The sequence below is a fragment of the Rhinatrema bivittatum genome, chromosome 19 (assembly GCF_901001135.1).
Source record: "Rhinatrema bivittatum chromosome 19, aRhiBiv1.1, whole genome shotgun sequence".
Lineage (NCBI taxonomy): Eukaryota > Metazoa > Chordata > Amphibia > Gymnophiona > Rhinatrematidae > Rhinatrema > Rhinatrema bivittatum.
The window spans coordinates 29,078,627-29,095,456 of NC_042633.1; the positions used below are offsets into that span (position 1 = coordinate 29,078,627).

General features: G+C 45.7%; 1 protein-coding gene across 1 annotated transcript; it reads right to left on the reverse strand.

The window, feature by feature from the left end:
- Positions 1 to 632: 632 nt before the first annotated feature.
- LOC115080945 (short neurotoxin 6-like) lies at positions 633 to 6,702 on the reverse strand. Its single transcript, XM_029585419.1, has 3 exons — positions 6,518 to 6,702; positions 2,151 to 2,261; positions 633 to 1,161 (listed from the first exon to the last, which is right to left on the reverse strand). Exons 1-3 carry the CDS (start codon positions 6,567 to 6,569, stop codon positions 980 to 982), a joined length of 345 nt encoding a protein of 114 aa, XP_029441279.1. The 5' UTR covers positions 6,570 to 6,702; the 3' UTR covers positions 633 to 979.
- Between the last annotated feature and the right edge of the window lie 10,128 nt (positions 6,703 to 16,830).

Below are 16,830 nucleotides of genomic sequence, written 5' to 3' on the forward strand. Positions count from 1 at the left end.
CCTTGATCTGGGCAAAAAGGTTTTCAGGAACCTCCTGGCCTTCCAAGGTAGGGGAAACAGCTTTTTAGGAGAGGCACAAGTTTTATAAAAGAAAAAAAAAGCTCACAAAATATCATCTTCCCACACTCCCTTCTAGACCTTTGAGGGTGCTGATAAGGGTACTGTCACTCTCAGGTTTCAGGCTTGAAGGCCCAAAATAGGGAGATCACAAAAACACTTCTTAACCTCTCAATTGTCACTCAAGACAGCCCCACCACTCCTTCTCCTCCCCCTCCCTGATGTGGACAGACTGGCTTGGGGGGAGAGAATAGCCAGTTGGAGTGCAGGTGGGATTGCTGCGGGGAGGACAGGCAGGTTGGTTGGGGGGAACTGGCTTGCAGGCTGGGGGAATGGAGCTGACTGGGAGGGGAGGGGAAACCATCAGATCCTGGAGCTTCCCTCTCATCAACCATCTTCTTCATCTCTCATCTGCTCACCCTATGCTCTCCTCGACCTTGGTCCTCCCTCTCTCCATCCTTGGTCCTCTCACCTTCTTTCCTCATCCTTAATCCCCTACCTGTGCTAATATTTTAAATCTTTTTCCCCACCCCCCAAAAAAAACCCCAACAGCATAAATTATACAGATAGGCAAGCAAAGTTGAAAAACAACTTTATTTTTACAATGTAATATAAAGTGAACACTCTTTAATATGCAAAAAGATGCAGATTTGGGGTTATTTTAATTAATATCTTTCTGAAAATTGCTCATCAGCCACCACGTATTTTGATCCTTTACATACAAAGGTTGGATAATCCTGCCTTATCCATACAAAGCCCGGCAGATTATTTAAAAGATGCGCCTCCCTATGCTCTGTCATTCTTACTCCGTGTTCTTCTCCATAAGTCCAGAAATACAAACACATAGATACAGGGTATGCATTTAGTAGCTATTGACAGTAGTTTTAGACTCAAAAGGCAGAGACAGGAGGCCAGGCAGGTCCTAAAGCAGCGTCAGGAGCCACAGGCCGGCCATGGCCAAGCCAGCCAGCAGGGAGAGCTGGGGAAGGTAGCCTGAGTTGCACAGGTCGGTGTCACAGCAGGAGTGGTAATAAGAAGACAGAGCGATGACCTCTGAGGTGCCACATTTCTCAGAGTCCAGGCAGCCGCGCTTTATCAGCGTATCTGTGATCGGAGAGAAGGACATGGTAAGGGCAAGGGCAGAGAGCTTTACCATGCGATGCATTAATATATTATATTCCACTAGAGCACAGCAAGGCCCCATCCGGAAGGGCTTGCAGTGTGAAGAGGTACTTGAGGCATGGGGAGGGGGCAGATCATAAAGGGACGCACTTCAAGGTCACTGGTTTACTTAATATTTGAACAAAAAAAAACCCAAAACAGCCAGGCCAGCAGCAGCCTCCCATCCCCCAGCAAAGAAAAAAATGTGGCCCTATCACCCCTTCCCCTCTGCTTACAAATGAGGGCCACCAGCCCTCCCCCCAACTCCCCGAAAGTTTCCGTTTAGCCCCGCGGGAGAAGGCGAAGCTCTTCCCTCCCCCTGCAACGTAAAAATGTTAGGTCGGGGGGAGGAGCCGCGAGCCCCCCACCCCCACCCCAGCATCCCCAAGGCTGTATAACTGCTGACCCCACTGCTCCCCTTACCCGCATCCCCCTCCTTCCCACCCGAAGAGGGGATGATGGGCCACAACACCGCCCTTCCGCCTCCCGAAGTCAAAACCATTTCTGAAACAACCTCCCCCCCCCCTCCCAATAAGTAGCCCAGGTCTAGCCAGGAGGACAGAAGCTTGCATCCTCCTGGCTCTTACAGCAAATAGCCAGTTAGACCTGCTCTCCAGCATGACCAGCCGTGTCCGGATAGCGCTGAATAGCAGTACTCCCCGGCTACGTTTAACTCCCACCACTGGAACGCATCCACACTGCAGCTTTTTTTTATCCGGCTACGTTTTGGCCAGGTCATGACTTCCATGGCTACAAGTTAGCTGGTCAGCGGGTGGAGGGGGGCAGGGAGATTTCAAATCCAAGGGACCTCTCCATGTTTTCTCCATTTTGCTCCGTGCTCTCTCAGCCCTCCCTACTGCCTTCCCTCGACCATGGTCCTCTGTGATCTCAGGCCCTTCTCCTAGTTCCCCTTTCCCTCAGCCCTCACTCACCGCTGTTGGCCTTGGAGGTCACACATTGTTGATCCCTGCTGCAGGGTGTGGTGTGGTTCAAAAATGGCAGGTTTACGCACAGCTCACAGTGATAGCACATCAGGCTGTCCCCTGGAAGAGCAAAGACACACAGTATATACTATACACCAAGATAGACACACATGTCAGTATCCCTCAAAGTATGGCAGCGAGGCCTGTTTGTAGAAGTAGTCTCTGTGCCACCTGTATGGCTAGTGCAACTTCCTCCATGCCTTCACTACTAATGCTACTAGTAATATTACTTATCACTTCTATAGTGCTACTCAACATATACAACACTGTACAAAAATACATGAGTCCCTTCTCATTAGAGCTTACAACCTAATCAAGGCAAACATATAGGACAAAAGAGATTTTGGGAAGTTAATGTATTAATATGAAAACTGCCAGACCGGGTCAGACCAAGGGTCCATCAAGCCCAGTACCCTGTTTCCAACAATGGCCAAGCCAGGTCCCAAGTACCTGGCAAACAATCAAACAGTAGACAGATCCCATGCTACTACCACCCAGGGATCAGTGCTGGCTTTCCCCAAGTCTACCTGCTTAATAACAGTTTATGATTAAAATCAATAAGGCTGTAAGCAGAATAGACAGGGCTTAAGATTTCAAAGCAGCCTCAAACAGGTGGGTTTTATACAGGATTTAAATAAGGCAAGAAGGGAGCAAGCTGCATCAACTGGAGAAGGCGCATCAGCAGGTGGAACGCATGGAGCTGAGAGTTGGCAGCAGAGGAGAAGGGCACGGCTAGGAGTGACCCTGCCTGAATAGTGGAATTCGTGTAGGGAGAGAGAGGAGAGGAAAGCTAGTGAGAGGCTGCAGAGTGAAGGCTTATGTAGGTGAGTCAGAGGCGCCTGAAAACAGCGAGCGAGCAGGGTGCAGGAGGAGAGGAGAGCGTAGTGTGTTCAGAAAGGAAGGGATGGGTTTGGGGGATGCTAGAGAGAAAGAAGCGGCCCCTTTTAGCAGTGTTTTGGATATGGGTAGAGAAAGAGAGAGAGAGAGAGGAGCCGAAGCTGTGGGACAGCGCCCTCCCTCCTCTCCTGCTGCTGCCAGTCCTAGTGAGACGGTCTCCCTCCCAGCCTGGCACGAGTGCAGCCACCTCCCAGCTTCTCTTCCCTCCCAGCAGTGCTGGCAGGTAAGGAAGAGAGACAGGAGGGAGAACAGACTGGAAAGGGAAGGGAGACTGTGGGACGGAAGATGGAGGCAGGGGGAAGGACATATTCCAGGAGGGAGGGTGCAAAAGAGAAGAGGGGGGAGAGGCTCTGCAGATAGAAAGGTAAACATGGAGAGAGACGAATTTTCAGTAAAAGGGGACAGTGCTGTGCTTATTGGGAAATTGAAAAATAAATGAAAGGTGATGCACAGAATCTTATTGAGCCCTCAGAGCTGCCACCAGAGACAGGGGAGCGTTCAGGGAGTCCAGCAGACACCTCTTGCACTGCATCAGGTTGTCTGCTGCTAAAGGGTTAAGGCTTGGAGTTGCTTGCATGGGTTTGTAGGTGTCCCGGCTCCTGGGTTTGGCATTTTGACACCCAGTGATGTAGCGACACTCCTACACACACCTAGTAAGGGTGCGCATTTGTTTTGAAATGACATGAACATATGCAATGAAAAACTCTTTCATTTTGCCAAAGGCTGCCAAAACAGCCCTTCCCCACCCAAAGCACCGTAGCAACAAAAAGAATGACTCCCCCTCCCCCCCCCGGGCATTCCCCAGGTTCCCACCCTCCTTGTACCCATCTTCCTCAGTCGCTGCTGCCTGACAGGGTCCCGGTCTGAAACTGGCACTGTCTTGTTCCAGGGTTGTACAAACAGGGATGGGCGCCGCCATTTTTGAATGAGACCCGATGGGGGCAGGAGCAACTGGGGATCCCTCCTGGCCCCATTTAGGACTTCTCTGACCTCATGGATGCAGTGAGATGGGCATGGGGAATGTGTGTGTGGGGAGAGAGTGTGGTTGGGACGCTGCTTCCCCTTTTTCCTTTTGTGTTTTCTCTTTGCTTTGATGTTTATTTCATTTAAGTTAGACCCCTGCCTATACAAATACCCGAAGATAAATAGATGCCCACAGATACTGAGAGACAAATAGATGCACAAACACACCCACGCATGCTGATTCACAAAGAAACCCACTGATATCAAGAGACACGCAGATCCGTGTACACAGAGACCCACTGACAGATGCACACACACACACCCACGCATGCTGATTCACAAAGAAACCCACTGATATCAAGAGACACGCAGATCCGTGTACACAGAGACCCACTGACAGATGCACACACACACACCCACGCATGCTGATTCACAAAGAAACCCACTGATATCAAGAGACACGCAGATCCGTGTACACAGAGACCCACTGACAGATGCACACACACACACCCACGCATGCTGATTCACAAAGAAACCCACTGATATCAAGAGACACGCAGATCCGTGTACACAGAGACCCACTGACAGATGCACACATACACACCCACGCATGCTGATTCAGAAAGAAACCCACTGATATCAAGAGACACGCAGATCCGTGTACACAGAGACCCACTGACAGATGCACACACACACACCCACGCATGCTGATTCACAAAGAAACCCACTGATATCAAGAGACACGCAGATCCGTGTACACAGAGACCCACTGACAGATGCACACACCCACACCCACGCATGCTGATTCACAAAGAAACCCACTGATATCAAGAGACACGCAGATCCGTGTACACAGAGACCCACTGACAGATGCACACACACACACCCACGCATGCTGATTCACAAAGAAACCCACTGATATCAAGAGACACGCAGATCCGTGTACACAGAGACCCACTGACAGATGCACACACACACACCCACGCATGCTGATTCACAAAGAAACCCACTGATATCAAGAGACACGCAGATCCGTGTACACAGAGACCCACTGACAGATACACACACACACACGCATGCTGATTCACAAAGAAACCCACTGATATCAAGAGACACGCAGATCCGTGTACACAGAGACCCACTAACAGATGCACACACACACACACCCACGCATGCTGATTCACAAAGAAACCCACTGATATCAAGAGACACGCAGATCCGTGTACACAGAGACCCACTGACAGATGCACACACACACACCCACGCATGCTGATTCACAAAGAAACCCACTGATATCAAGAGACACGCAGATCCGTGTACACAGAGACCCACTGACAGATACACACACACACACGCATGCTGATTCACAAAGAAACCCACTGATATCAAGAGACACGCAGATCCGTGTACACAGAGACCCACTGACAGATGCACACACACACACCCACGCATGCTGATTCACAAAGAAACCCACTGATATCAAGAGACACGCAGATCCGTGTACACAGAGACCCACTGACAGATGCACACACTCACAGATAGAGAACGATAGACTTGGCGATCCACACACACATGCGGATACTCAAAGCGTCACACAGATACCCCCAGACATACACTTACCTGCTGACAAAGATACCCACTGCTAGCCAGGCTCATACAGATACACGCAGACGCTCATAAACATACATGCACACCCGGCGCTCTGTGGCAGAGAACTAGGGACCCAGAGAGGCACCCACAGAGGAGAAGCTGCGATCCTACCCAACACACCCTGGCTTATGAGTGAGGCTCTGTTCTGTCACGGTGTGCACAAGACAAGCCCATGTGGGAATGGTCCCCTCGAGGAAGACATTTTCACTTTCCCCGTCTTGAATTACACACTTGGGAGAGTTAGTGGGTCAGGTACCATAACTTAGGGGCTTGCCTTGCACAAGGAATTCCACCGGCAGCGAGACAGGCACAGTGTAAATCCTGACAGGTAAGCAATGCCCAGCTCCTGCTGAGTGAAAACCACCCAGATCTGGAGAATTGAGGCTCCTTCACCTCCCCCGCCCTCGCTCCCCATCTCAGGATAGGATTAGGCACCGATCTAAAGCATTGACCTAGGACGCTGAAATTGATGGGCGCTGCAACTCATAGCGCTCCTAGGTGTCAAATATTATCAGAGCGGTGCTGGTACATGGCTCTGCCTCTTGGCCATTAGACACTTGATCTGGTTTGCACCCCCAAATTGACGGGGCATCTAATTGCTTCTCAGAAGGTCTCAGATCCCACTTTTGCGAGTAGCTTTGAAATATTTCCCCATAAACAGAAGGATGGATAGATGGAAAGCCATCTAGACAGACAGAGGGATAGATATTGTTAGGTAGACAGACAGACAAACACAAATAGATGGATCATGTTAGTAAGCAAGTGAATGAATGGCAAGAGAGCTACAGGAGTATATTACTGCTTACCTAGGCTGATGCACAGGATGACTAAGAAAGCTGCAAGAATGAAGGTCTTCATGATTCTCCTATACCCTTTAAGTCAATCGATGATAGAATGAAACTCCTTGGTGAAAGCCTCCTATCCCCTCAAGATCTATCAGCAGCCCCCTTCCTCCAACCACTGTGCCAGCTCTGCCCTGCCACTCACCAGGGATCCAGCTTTATATACCAGCAGCACCTAGGGAGGGCCCTTCTGACCAGTGTGAGCATAGAAACATTAAAACCTATAATTTTCTTACAATAAAACATTGTGCAGCCAGCATCCTTGGGCTCAGCTCCTCATAGGACAAGGTAAACGATTCAATTATCAGGCTTAGACATGCAACGTGAAAATTATCCTGCAAGGGAAGGCTGAAGATGCTGTCCATGGTGAAAGCCACCCTTACACACACACACACACACACACAGAAACTGCTCCACCAGAGAACAGGTACAACACAGTTGGCAGCAGTGTATGCCTCTCTCTCTCGCTTACATAAACACACATATACTGTAAATATAGAACATGATGGCAGAGAAAAACCATCCAGACTGCCCATCCACATTCCCTGCTTGGCTTTATAAGCCCTTCCTGTCCCTCAGAGATCCTCTGTACGTCTCCCATATTTTCTTGAAGTCTGATATTGTCTTGATTTCCACCTATAAAGAAAAGAGGATTTATATTCAGACCACAACCAACAAGGACTGAATTGCACAGGCTAGGTAAACAAATAAGTGTGGGAGTAGCTTGCTTATTGCAGCAGTTACTACCCCTAACCAATTAAGCTAGATACTTCACTTTGATGCATCTTCAGCACTGCTCTCTACAGCAATGGCGGGGGTGGAAGGTAACTAGAACCAAAAAGTTACTAATAAGGGCTAAGTATGAGAAAAAAAATAAGTATGAAGGCTTGCTGGGCAGACTGGATGGGCCATTTGGTCTTCTTCTGCCGACATTTCTATGTTTCTATATGTTTCTATGCATCCACCACCCTTTCTGTAAAAAAACATTTCCTTAGATGACTTCTGAGTCTACCCCCTTTCACCCTCATCCATGACCCCTCACTATAGAGCCTTCTTTCTGTTGAAAGAGGCTCACTGCCTGTGCATGGAAACCTTAGAGGTATTTAAATGATTATCATCTCTCTCTTTCCCTCTAGGATACATATGTTTAGATATTTACGTCTGTTGCCATATTATAGTAGTTACCTCTGGAATGACTCCATCCAGTTTATATACAAATATGATAGCAGAAGAAGTCCATATGGCTTATGTAGTCTGCCCATCCATACAACTGCTCAGCTGTACAATCCCCACCACTCTTTCAGAGATCCCTTGCGTGTGGCCCATGCTTTCTTGAATTCAAATACTGTCCTTGTCTCTACCACCTCCACTGGGAGGCTGCTCCATGCATCCAGCACCCTCTCTGTAAAGAAATACTGCCTTCAATTACTCCTCAGTCAAGAGTGGAGTTAAGATGGCGGCTCTCTTGTTTCCTCATACTTTTTGCCTCAGAATGCCTCCTAAGCGTAAAGGAAGGACAAGGGTTTTTCCCTCTGTTACTGCTTATCCTTCGGATCAGCGTGCAATCCCATAGCTGGTGTCGGCTGCTTTGGTGGTGCGGGATGTTACACTTAGCCCCCCGGACTTCTCTATTCAACCGCCGAAAACCCCATGAAGTGACACCAAATTCGCTGTAACGCTGAGTGATGAGTTCACCGTAGGATGCATGGTACAGCCTCCCCATGAAGCTAGTGGAGACAAGAATGGTATATGAATTCAAGGGATCTCTGAAGGAGTGGTAGGGATTATAAAGCTGAACTAGTTGGTGGGATGAGCAGACGAGAGGCTGTATGTCTTTTTTCTGTCGTCATGGTTTTACCAAAGGTAGGTTTTGTCAGACAAATCAGATCAATTTCTTTGATTGGGTGACCAGGGAGTTGGATCAGGAGAGAGCATTAGATGTAGTGTACATGGATTTCAGTAAGGCCTTTGACATGGTTCTGCTTAGGCGACTTATAAACAAATTGAGCATCCTTGCTATGGGGCCTAAAGTGACTGACTGGGTTAGAAACTGGTTGAGGGGGAGGAGATAAAGGGTAGTGGCAAATGGAGTTGACTCCAAGGCGAGAGATGTTACTAGTAGTGCGCCACAAGCATTGATCCTTGGACCAATTCTTTTCAAACTTTTCATAAGTGACATTGTTAGGAAAGGTTTGTCTTTTTTGCAGATGATACCAAAATCAGCAACAAGGTAGACAGCCAGGAAGGTATGGAAAACATGAGAAGGGATCTAGTGAAGCTCAAGTAATGGTCTAGGGTCTGAAAGATAAGATATCATGCTAAAACATGCAGAGACATGCATTTGAGGTGCAAAGACTGAAGGGTACGGTACAGTATAGGGGATGAAGTTCAAAAGAGAGGGATCTCAGGGTAACTGAATCTGATGACTTTATGGTGACAAAACAGGTGGATAATGGAAAATCCAGAAAGATGCTTGGCTACCTAGAGAGAGGAATGGCCAGCAGAAAAAAGGAGGTGTATTGCCCTGGTAAGATCTGATTTGGAAAACTGCATGCAATTCTGGAGACCGCACCTTCAAAAGGATAGAAACAGGATGGAGTCAGTCCAGAGCGTGGCTAATTATAATGGTCAGTGGTTGTAATTCTAAAGCACATGGAGACAGACTTAGAGATCTAAACGTATACCCTAGAGGAAAGGCTGGCTGGGAAGATATGATAGTCATGAGGTGGGCATCTTTCAACAGAAAGGAGGCTCTAGAATGTGGGGTCATTAGATGAGAGAGAAAGGTGCAGCATGAAACAGATTTCTTGTGGAGCTGGTGGAGAGAAGGACAGTGCCTGAATCCAAGAAAGGATAAGCACAGAGGTTCTGTGAAGGAGATTGTAAAGCTCAGTAGTTGGTGTGGATGGGGCAAACTAGATAGGCCAGCTCGGTGTCTTTCTGCCGTAATGTTTACATTCGTAAATAAATTGAAGGTCTTTGTAACCCTGGGGTGGTTGTCCGGATGAGGAACTGGCTGAAGGATGGATGGCAGAAGGTAAATGGAGTTAATTCCAAAGAAGGAGAGGCCATCAGTGGAGCGCCTCAGTCCTGAGGCTGATTCTGTTCAATATTTTCAGAAATGATACCACAGAGAGGTTAGTAGGAAAGCTTTTCATTTTGCCAATTACTACTGGCAGGTAAAAAGTGGATACACTGGAGAGCACTAGAAAAACCTAAAGGAATAGTGAAACAAACTGTATGAGAAAAATATAAAGATAATAGAGCAAAGGGGACCAGTCAGACTCCTTGAGGTCGCAGGGAATCTAGAGTGAAAATCCAGTGCAGCAATAAACTATCAAAGTTACCACCTTGTGTCTGGCGGGACACCAGGTCAATAACAAAAATAAATGGAGGTCAGTCACAGAGTGGCCAACTGATAGCCAGTGTGATACAAGAGGGGCCTCTTCTTGCAGACGGCGAAGACGGCAACAATGCTCGAGGAAGCACATCCGAACCTTCCCTATGGTTTTCTCTACATACAACAAAGAGCAGGGGCAGGACACCACATAAATTACTCCCATTGCTGTGCATCAGATGAAAAATCTTAGGAGTAACGGGGTGACAGAAATCCTTGAGCCACAGTGATAAAATGCGCACCCAGCAACTGCCACATGGTTTATGCCCACTGTGCAGGGTATTAACAGTCCAAAGAGATCCCATAGGTTGCGACCTCTCTGAAATGCAAAGCGAGGCGGAGAAGAGAAAAGAGAGTGAAGGAACACGATATCCTAATGTTGTCTATTAATCACACAAATCGGCCCGACTACTCCCGAAAAAGGTAGCATGCAGGTGAGGGTGTTTGATTCAGTGGGTGCCAGAGGGAAGAAAAACAGATCATGTTTGGCAAAAGGAGCTCGCTTGAAAGACGTTTTCACAATATGAGAGTAACATCTGTCAAGGAACTGACAGGCTATTGTGGCATATTGCTCAATATAATCAGTGCGAGTGGCCCAAAGGTGGTAAGCTCTCAAACACTGACCAACCTAGTGGTTAGAGCAGTGGACTATGAACCAGGAGACCAGCGTTCGAGTCCTGCTGTCGCTCCTTGTGACCTTGGGCAAGTCACTTTACCCTCCATTGCCTCAGGTACAAAACTTAGATTGTAAGCCCTCTGGGGATAGAGAAATAACCTACAGTACCTGAATGTCATTTGCTGAGAAGTGGAATGATAAAAATAAATAAATATTGTTCCTTAAAAGTATGTGAATGATGACTATTGTACAAAAGTCAGGTGGGTTTTGCAATAGACGTTACTAAGGACCCTTGACCAGTACGTCCAGGAATGAGATTTGAGTTCTATGCATGTTATAGACAAACCATAAATCGGGATCCTGGATGTTGAGCCAGTCAAAACATAAAGAACTGGATTTCAGAGCCCAGAGAGACCAAAAATATATCGTCCATAAAACCAGGATAAATTGTATGGGCAAAAGGGGGAGTGCTACAAGCAACTGGATTCAAAATTTAAAACATGTAGACACACGATGTCCAGGGCCATAGTGGCCCCCATCACTTTGCCTTTTACTTGTTGGAAAAAATGTCTTGCAAACAAATGTTTTGTGAGAGCAAGCTGTTTCCGATGTTGGGATGATTGTTCAATTTCCTGGTTTTATATTCACAGTTCCTTGTCTCTTCCGAAGCAGCTTTTATTTTAAACCCAGACATGTCTAGGGATGCACAACCTTTTGAATCTGTACGCCCTATATGGACTGCTTTATTTTGAATAAAAGATTATGATTCTCAATTAGTGGACTATAATTTTTGTTTGAAACTTTTTCCACCTCACTCTTATTTTTGATTATTGTTTGTCAAATCGGTACCCTCCACTTCCATGTTTTGCATGTAAACATTTTTTTATGCCAGAACTAGTTTAAACCTCCTTCCATTCAAAGGCTAGTTTCAACTCTGTTAGATCTAACATAGCTCTCATGCTCCTTGGAAAGAATTAACATGTGACATTACGGCAGGTGACCTGAATAACACACCTCCATGGCTTCTCGGTGTTTTCTGGAACGTGTGACTCACCTGTACAGCCTTAGGTGTGTCCACAGCGAGGAGGCTCAAGGTTTGGCTGAGGAGTGCGTCATCCTCGGAGTTAGACACACCCTGGTCTTTTCCCCAGAAAGCTGTCAGCTGTGTGTCTCTTACGGCAGTGTTTCCCAACCTTCTCCTGGAGGCACCCCTACCCAGTCAGGTTTCCAGGCTTGTCACAATGAATATGCAGGAGACAGATTTGCCTACCTTGGCTCTCCAGTGTATGCAAATCTATCTCATGGATATTCATTAGGGAAATCCTGAAAACCCACCTAGTTAGGTGTGCCTCCAGGAGAAGGTTGGGAAACAGTCTTATGGCATAAAAGAGGCCATTTCTTTTATGCTGGTTGGTTCATATGTGCTTTTTAATAGGCACTGTGAGATGTCTCTTATGATAGAGATGACATCTGGTCTGTTTTGGTTCTTAGGTGCTAATTAAGAATAGCTGCTGCGTCGGATGTCTCTTATGGAATAAGATTGCATCTAGCACTGCTTTGTTGGTGGAAGGGGTAACAAAGATTCTTTACCTTCCTTGCCTGTGGTCTGGTTCTTTTTGTTCTGTTGATAGAAGTGTGGCCTGATCACAGGGTCATTCAGCGGCAATTTTAGCCCACTGTCATTGCAAGCTACTTTTAACATATGTTTGCAAAGACAAACTACCCGTGCTGTTTCTCTTTGAGAACTAGCAAGTGCAAAACTATCAGTCCGATGCAATACCGGGCACTTCAGCCAGCGCCCGGCTCAACACACGATTGGACGCCCGTCCATAACCCCCAATGCAAAACGGGGATTGGTGCATCCAAAACGTGTGTCCAATTGAGCATGGAGCTAATAGTGCTCATCATATGTAAATTCAGGTCGTTGAGGCTATTAGCCAACCATTACCCCTGATGCAAAAAAAAAAAAAAAAAAGTGCACCCAGTGCACACACTTTTACACTCTAAAAAAAAATGCCGGCCCCAGAGCAGGCGTTAATTCTTGAGAAGTCCCAAAAGTTTACAGAAAAGCAGAAGATACTGCTTGTCTGTAGTTCCTCCGACTTAATATCATGGCGATAATAAGTTGGAGGAATCGAAAAAGGAGAGCGTAAAAAAAAAAATCTGCCGGTGGTCAGGTTAGGAAAAGGGAGGCTCAATTAACGAGCGTCCGTTTCCCTAACCCACTGAGAGCCACCTCTCTCCTGGGCGCCCAATGCTGAGGAAGTGCTAGGGACGCACAGTTTTCCCTGGAGCCTCGCAGCAACCCATTTAAATATTAAATGGGGCGCCCAGGAGAGGGGAATCGGCGCATGTTAATATATTGCATCGGCCCGTATGTGCGCTAAACACCTCTGTGCGCTCTGTGCCTGCTGTTTGTACAGGCAGCAGAGGATATGTACAGACTTAGACTGTAAGCCCTCTGGGGATAGAGAAATACCTGCAGTACCTGAGTGTAATCCACTTTGAAGCGCCGAAAAAAGTGCGAAAAGCAGAATCTAAATCTAAATAAATAAATGTGTGTGGGTGGTGATTGGGCAATACAGAGCGTGCCCATTGGCAAACCGAAAACACGCCCACAGGAAGACCTCCTTTTCCTGCGGCTAAAAGTAGGCCTGCTGTGGAACCTGCGCAGGATTTCAGCTGCATTGGGGGGGGGGCTGCTTTGTGTCACACCATTTAATCCGGGTGAAAGCCTAAGGACAGTGCACTGCTGCTGAGCATCACTTTCTGAGCAGGGGTGTGGCCAGAGTGCAGGGGGGGCCGGTGCAAGGTATCTGGCCACACCCTGCCTCCCGGCAACACCCCACTCCTCTCTTCTGATGGTTCCATCCCCTTTATCATTTTGGTCGCCCTTCTCTGTACCTTCTCCATCGCAACTATATTGTGGATTGCAAACTGGCTAAAAGTCAGGAAACAGAGAGTAGGATTAAATGGGCAATTTTCTCAGTGGAAGGGAGTGGACAGTGGAGTGCCTCAGGGATCTGTACTGGGACCCGTACTTTTCAATATATTTATAAATGATCTGGAAAGAAATACGACGAGTGAGATAATCAAATTTGCAGATGATACAAAATTGTTCAGAGTAGTTAAATCACAAGCAGATTGTGATAAATTGCAGGAAGACCTTGTGAGACTGGAAAATTGGGCATCCAAATGGCAGATTAAATTTAATGTGGATAAGTGCAAGGTGATGCATATAGGGAAAAATAACCCATGCTATAGTTATACAATGTTAGGTTCCATATTAGGTGCTACAACCCAAGAAAGAGATCTAGGGGTCATAGTGGATAACACATTGAAATCATCGGCTCAGTGTGCTGCAGCAGTCAAAAAATCAAACAGAATGTTGGGAATTATTAGAAAGGGAATGGTGAATAAAACGGAAAATGTCATAATGCCTTTGTATCGCTCCATGGTGAGACCGCACCTTGAATACTGTGTACAATTCTGGTCGCCGCATCTCAAAAAAGATATAATTGCGATGGAGAAGGTACAGAGAAGGGCTACCAAAATGATAAGGGGAATGGAACAGCTCCCCTATGAGGAAAGACTAAAGAGGTTAGGACTTTTCAGCTTGGAGAAGAGACGGCTGAGGGGGGATATGATAGAGGTGTTTAAAATCATGAGAGGTCTAGAACGGGTAGATGTGAATCAGTTATTTACTCTTTCGGATAATAGAAAGACTAGGGGGCACTCCATAAAGTTAGTATGTGGCACATTTAAAACTAATCGGAGAAAGTTCTTTTTTACTCAACGCACAATTAAACTCTGGAATTTGTTGCTAGAGGATGTGGTTAGTGCAGTTAGTATAGCTGTGTTTAAAAAAGGATTGGATAAGTTCTTGGAGGAGAAGTCCATTACCTGCTATTAATTAAGTTGACTTAGAAAATAGCCACTGCTATTACTAGCAACGGTAACATGGAATAGACTTAGTTTTTGGGTACTTGCCAGGTTCTTATGGCCTGGATTGGCCACTATTGGAAACAGGATGCTGGGCTTGATGGACCCTTGGTCTGACCCAGTATGGCATGTTCTTATGTTCTTATTTCTTTTTTGAGATGCAGAGACCAGAATTGTACACAGTATTCAAGGTGCGGTCTCACCATGGAGCGATATAGAGGCATTATGACATTTTCCGTTTTATTCACCATTCACTTTCTAATAATTCCCAACATTCTGTTTGATTTTTTGACTGCCACAGCACACTGAGCCAACGATTTCAATGTGTTATCCACTGACGCCTAGATCTCTTTCTTGGGTGGTAGCTCTTAATATGAAACCTAACATTGTGTAACTATAGCATGGGATATTTTTCCATATATGCATCACCTTGCACTTATCCACATTAAATTTCATCTGCCATTTGGATGCCCAATTTTCCAGTCTCACAAGGTCTTCCTTCAATTTATCACAATCTACTTGTGAATTAACTACTCTGAATAATTTTGTATCATCTGCAAATTTGATTACCTCACTCTTCGTATTCCTTTCCAGATCATTTCTAAATATATTGAAAAGCATAGGTCCCAGTACAGATCCCTGAAGCACTGAGGTCAGGCTCACTGGTCTATAGTTTCCCGGATCACCCCTGGAGCCCTTTTTAAATACTGGGATACATTGGCCACTTTCTAGTTTTCAGGTACAACAGATGATTTTAATAATAGGTTACAAATTAATTGAAATAGGTCTGAAATTTTGTTTTTTTAGTTTTCAGAACCCTGGGGTATATACCATCCGGTCTAGGTGATTTACTACTCTTGAATTTGTCAATTTGGCCTACCACATCTTCCAGGATCACCATAATTTGGTTCAGTTCATCTGAATCGTCATCCATGAAAACCGTCTCAAATGGGTATCTCCCCAACATCCTCTTCAGTAAACACTGAAGCAAAGAATTTGTTTAGTCTTTCTGTGATGGCCTTATCTTCCCTAAGAGCCCCTTTAACCCCTCGATCATCTAACAGTCCAATCAACTTCCTCGCAGGCTTTCTGCTTCGGATATATGTTAAAAAGCTTTTATTATGAGTTTTTGCCTCTACGGCCAATTTCTTTTCAAATGTTCTCTTAGCCTGTCTTACCAATGTCTTACATTTAACTTGCCAATGCTTATGCTTTATCCTGTTTTCTTCTGATGGATCCTGCTTCCAGTTTTTGAATTAAGATCTTTTGGCTAAAATAGCCTCTTTCACTTCACTTTTTAGCTATGCCGGCAATCGTTTGACCTTCCTTCCACCTTTCTTAATGCATGGAATACATCTGGACTGAGCTTCTAAGATGGTATTTTGTCCACGCCTGTTGCACGCTCTTAACCTTTGTAGCTGCACCTTTCAGGTTTTTTGTTTTTTACTATTTTCCTCATGTTATCAAAGTTTCCCTTTTGAAAGTTTAGCGCTAGAGCCGTGGATTTACTTACTGTCCCCCTTCCAGTCATTAATTCAAATTTGATCACCTCTATATATTAATATCACAACAAAGAACAGAAGATCAGCATTTGCCTTCAGGAAGTTGAACCTTGACCATTATTTGCAGTTTGCAAATTAATTGCTCATGATTGTTTATATGTTTTTACACTTTTTTCAAATGATATAATAACTCAAAGCTAATCTGGTATATGACGTTAACTATGCGATGTATCTGAATTGCCTGAAGCCCATTGCAGACAAGGGATAAAGAGATTAATCTTTACTCAGATGCCAGATGTAAAAATTACTGCACTGGTTTAAGCTTTACTTGTGTACAGCTCTTCTGTTTTTTGTTGGAAAAGTCCATAAGCTATTATTAGCCATGTAGCCTTGGGAAAGCCACTGCTTATCACCTAGCCCATGGGATCCTGCCAGGGTCTTGTGACTTGGAATGGCCGCTGTTCGAGACAGGATGCTGGGCTTGATAGACATTTGGTTTCACATAATATGGCAGCAAATCCATGAATCGGTGGATCTAACTTTTCTTTATTCTCCTTTCCCAGGAGAAGCGTAGCCTTGCTCCCTAAGCCCCGGGAATGGTGCAGACAGCCATCAACCCCATTCTTGTCACAGGTGTATACATAAAGCAAGCAAAACCACCTTTAAAGCAATAGTCTAAAACACACAACAAAAAAAACCACCATGCTGAACAATAATATTTATTTATTTGACTTATGCCTTTAGGCATTTCAAAGCAGATTACATTCAGGTACTATGGGATTTCTTGCTTTGTGTGTATTTGTGTACATGGTAAAGGTGA

Excerpts from the sequence above, each read along its gene's own strand:
- LOC115080945 (XM_029585419.1), bottom strand. The coding sequence starts at position 6,569 with ATGAAGACCTTCATTCTTGCAGCTTTCTTAGTCATCCTGTGCATCAGC. Across the intron at positions 2,262-6,517 it reads CATCCTGTGCATCAGCCTAG|GGGACAGCCTGATGTGCTAT; the intron begins GTAAGCAGTAAT and ends TTGCTCTTCCAG. Across the intron at positions 1,162-2,150 it reads GACCTCCAAGGCCAACAGCG|ATACGCTGATAAAGCGCGGC; the intron begins GTGAGTGAGGGC and ends CTCCGATCACAG.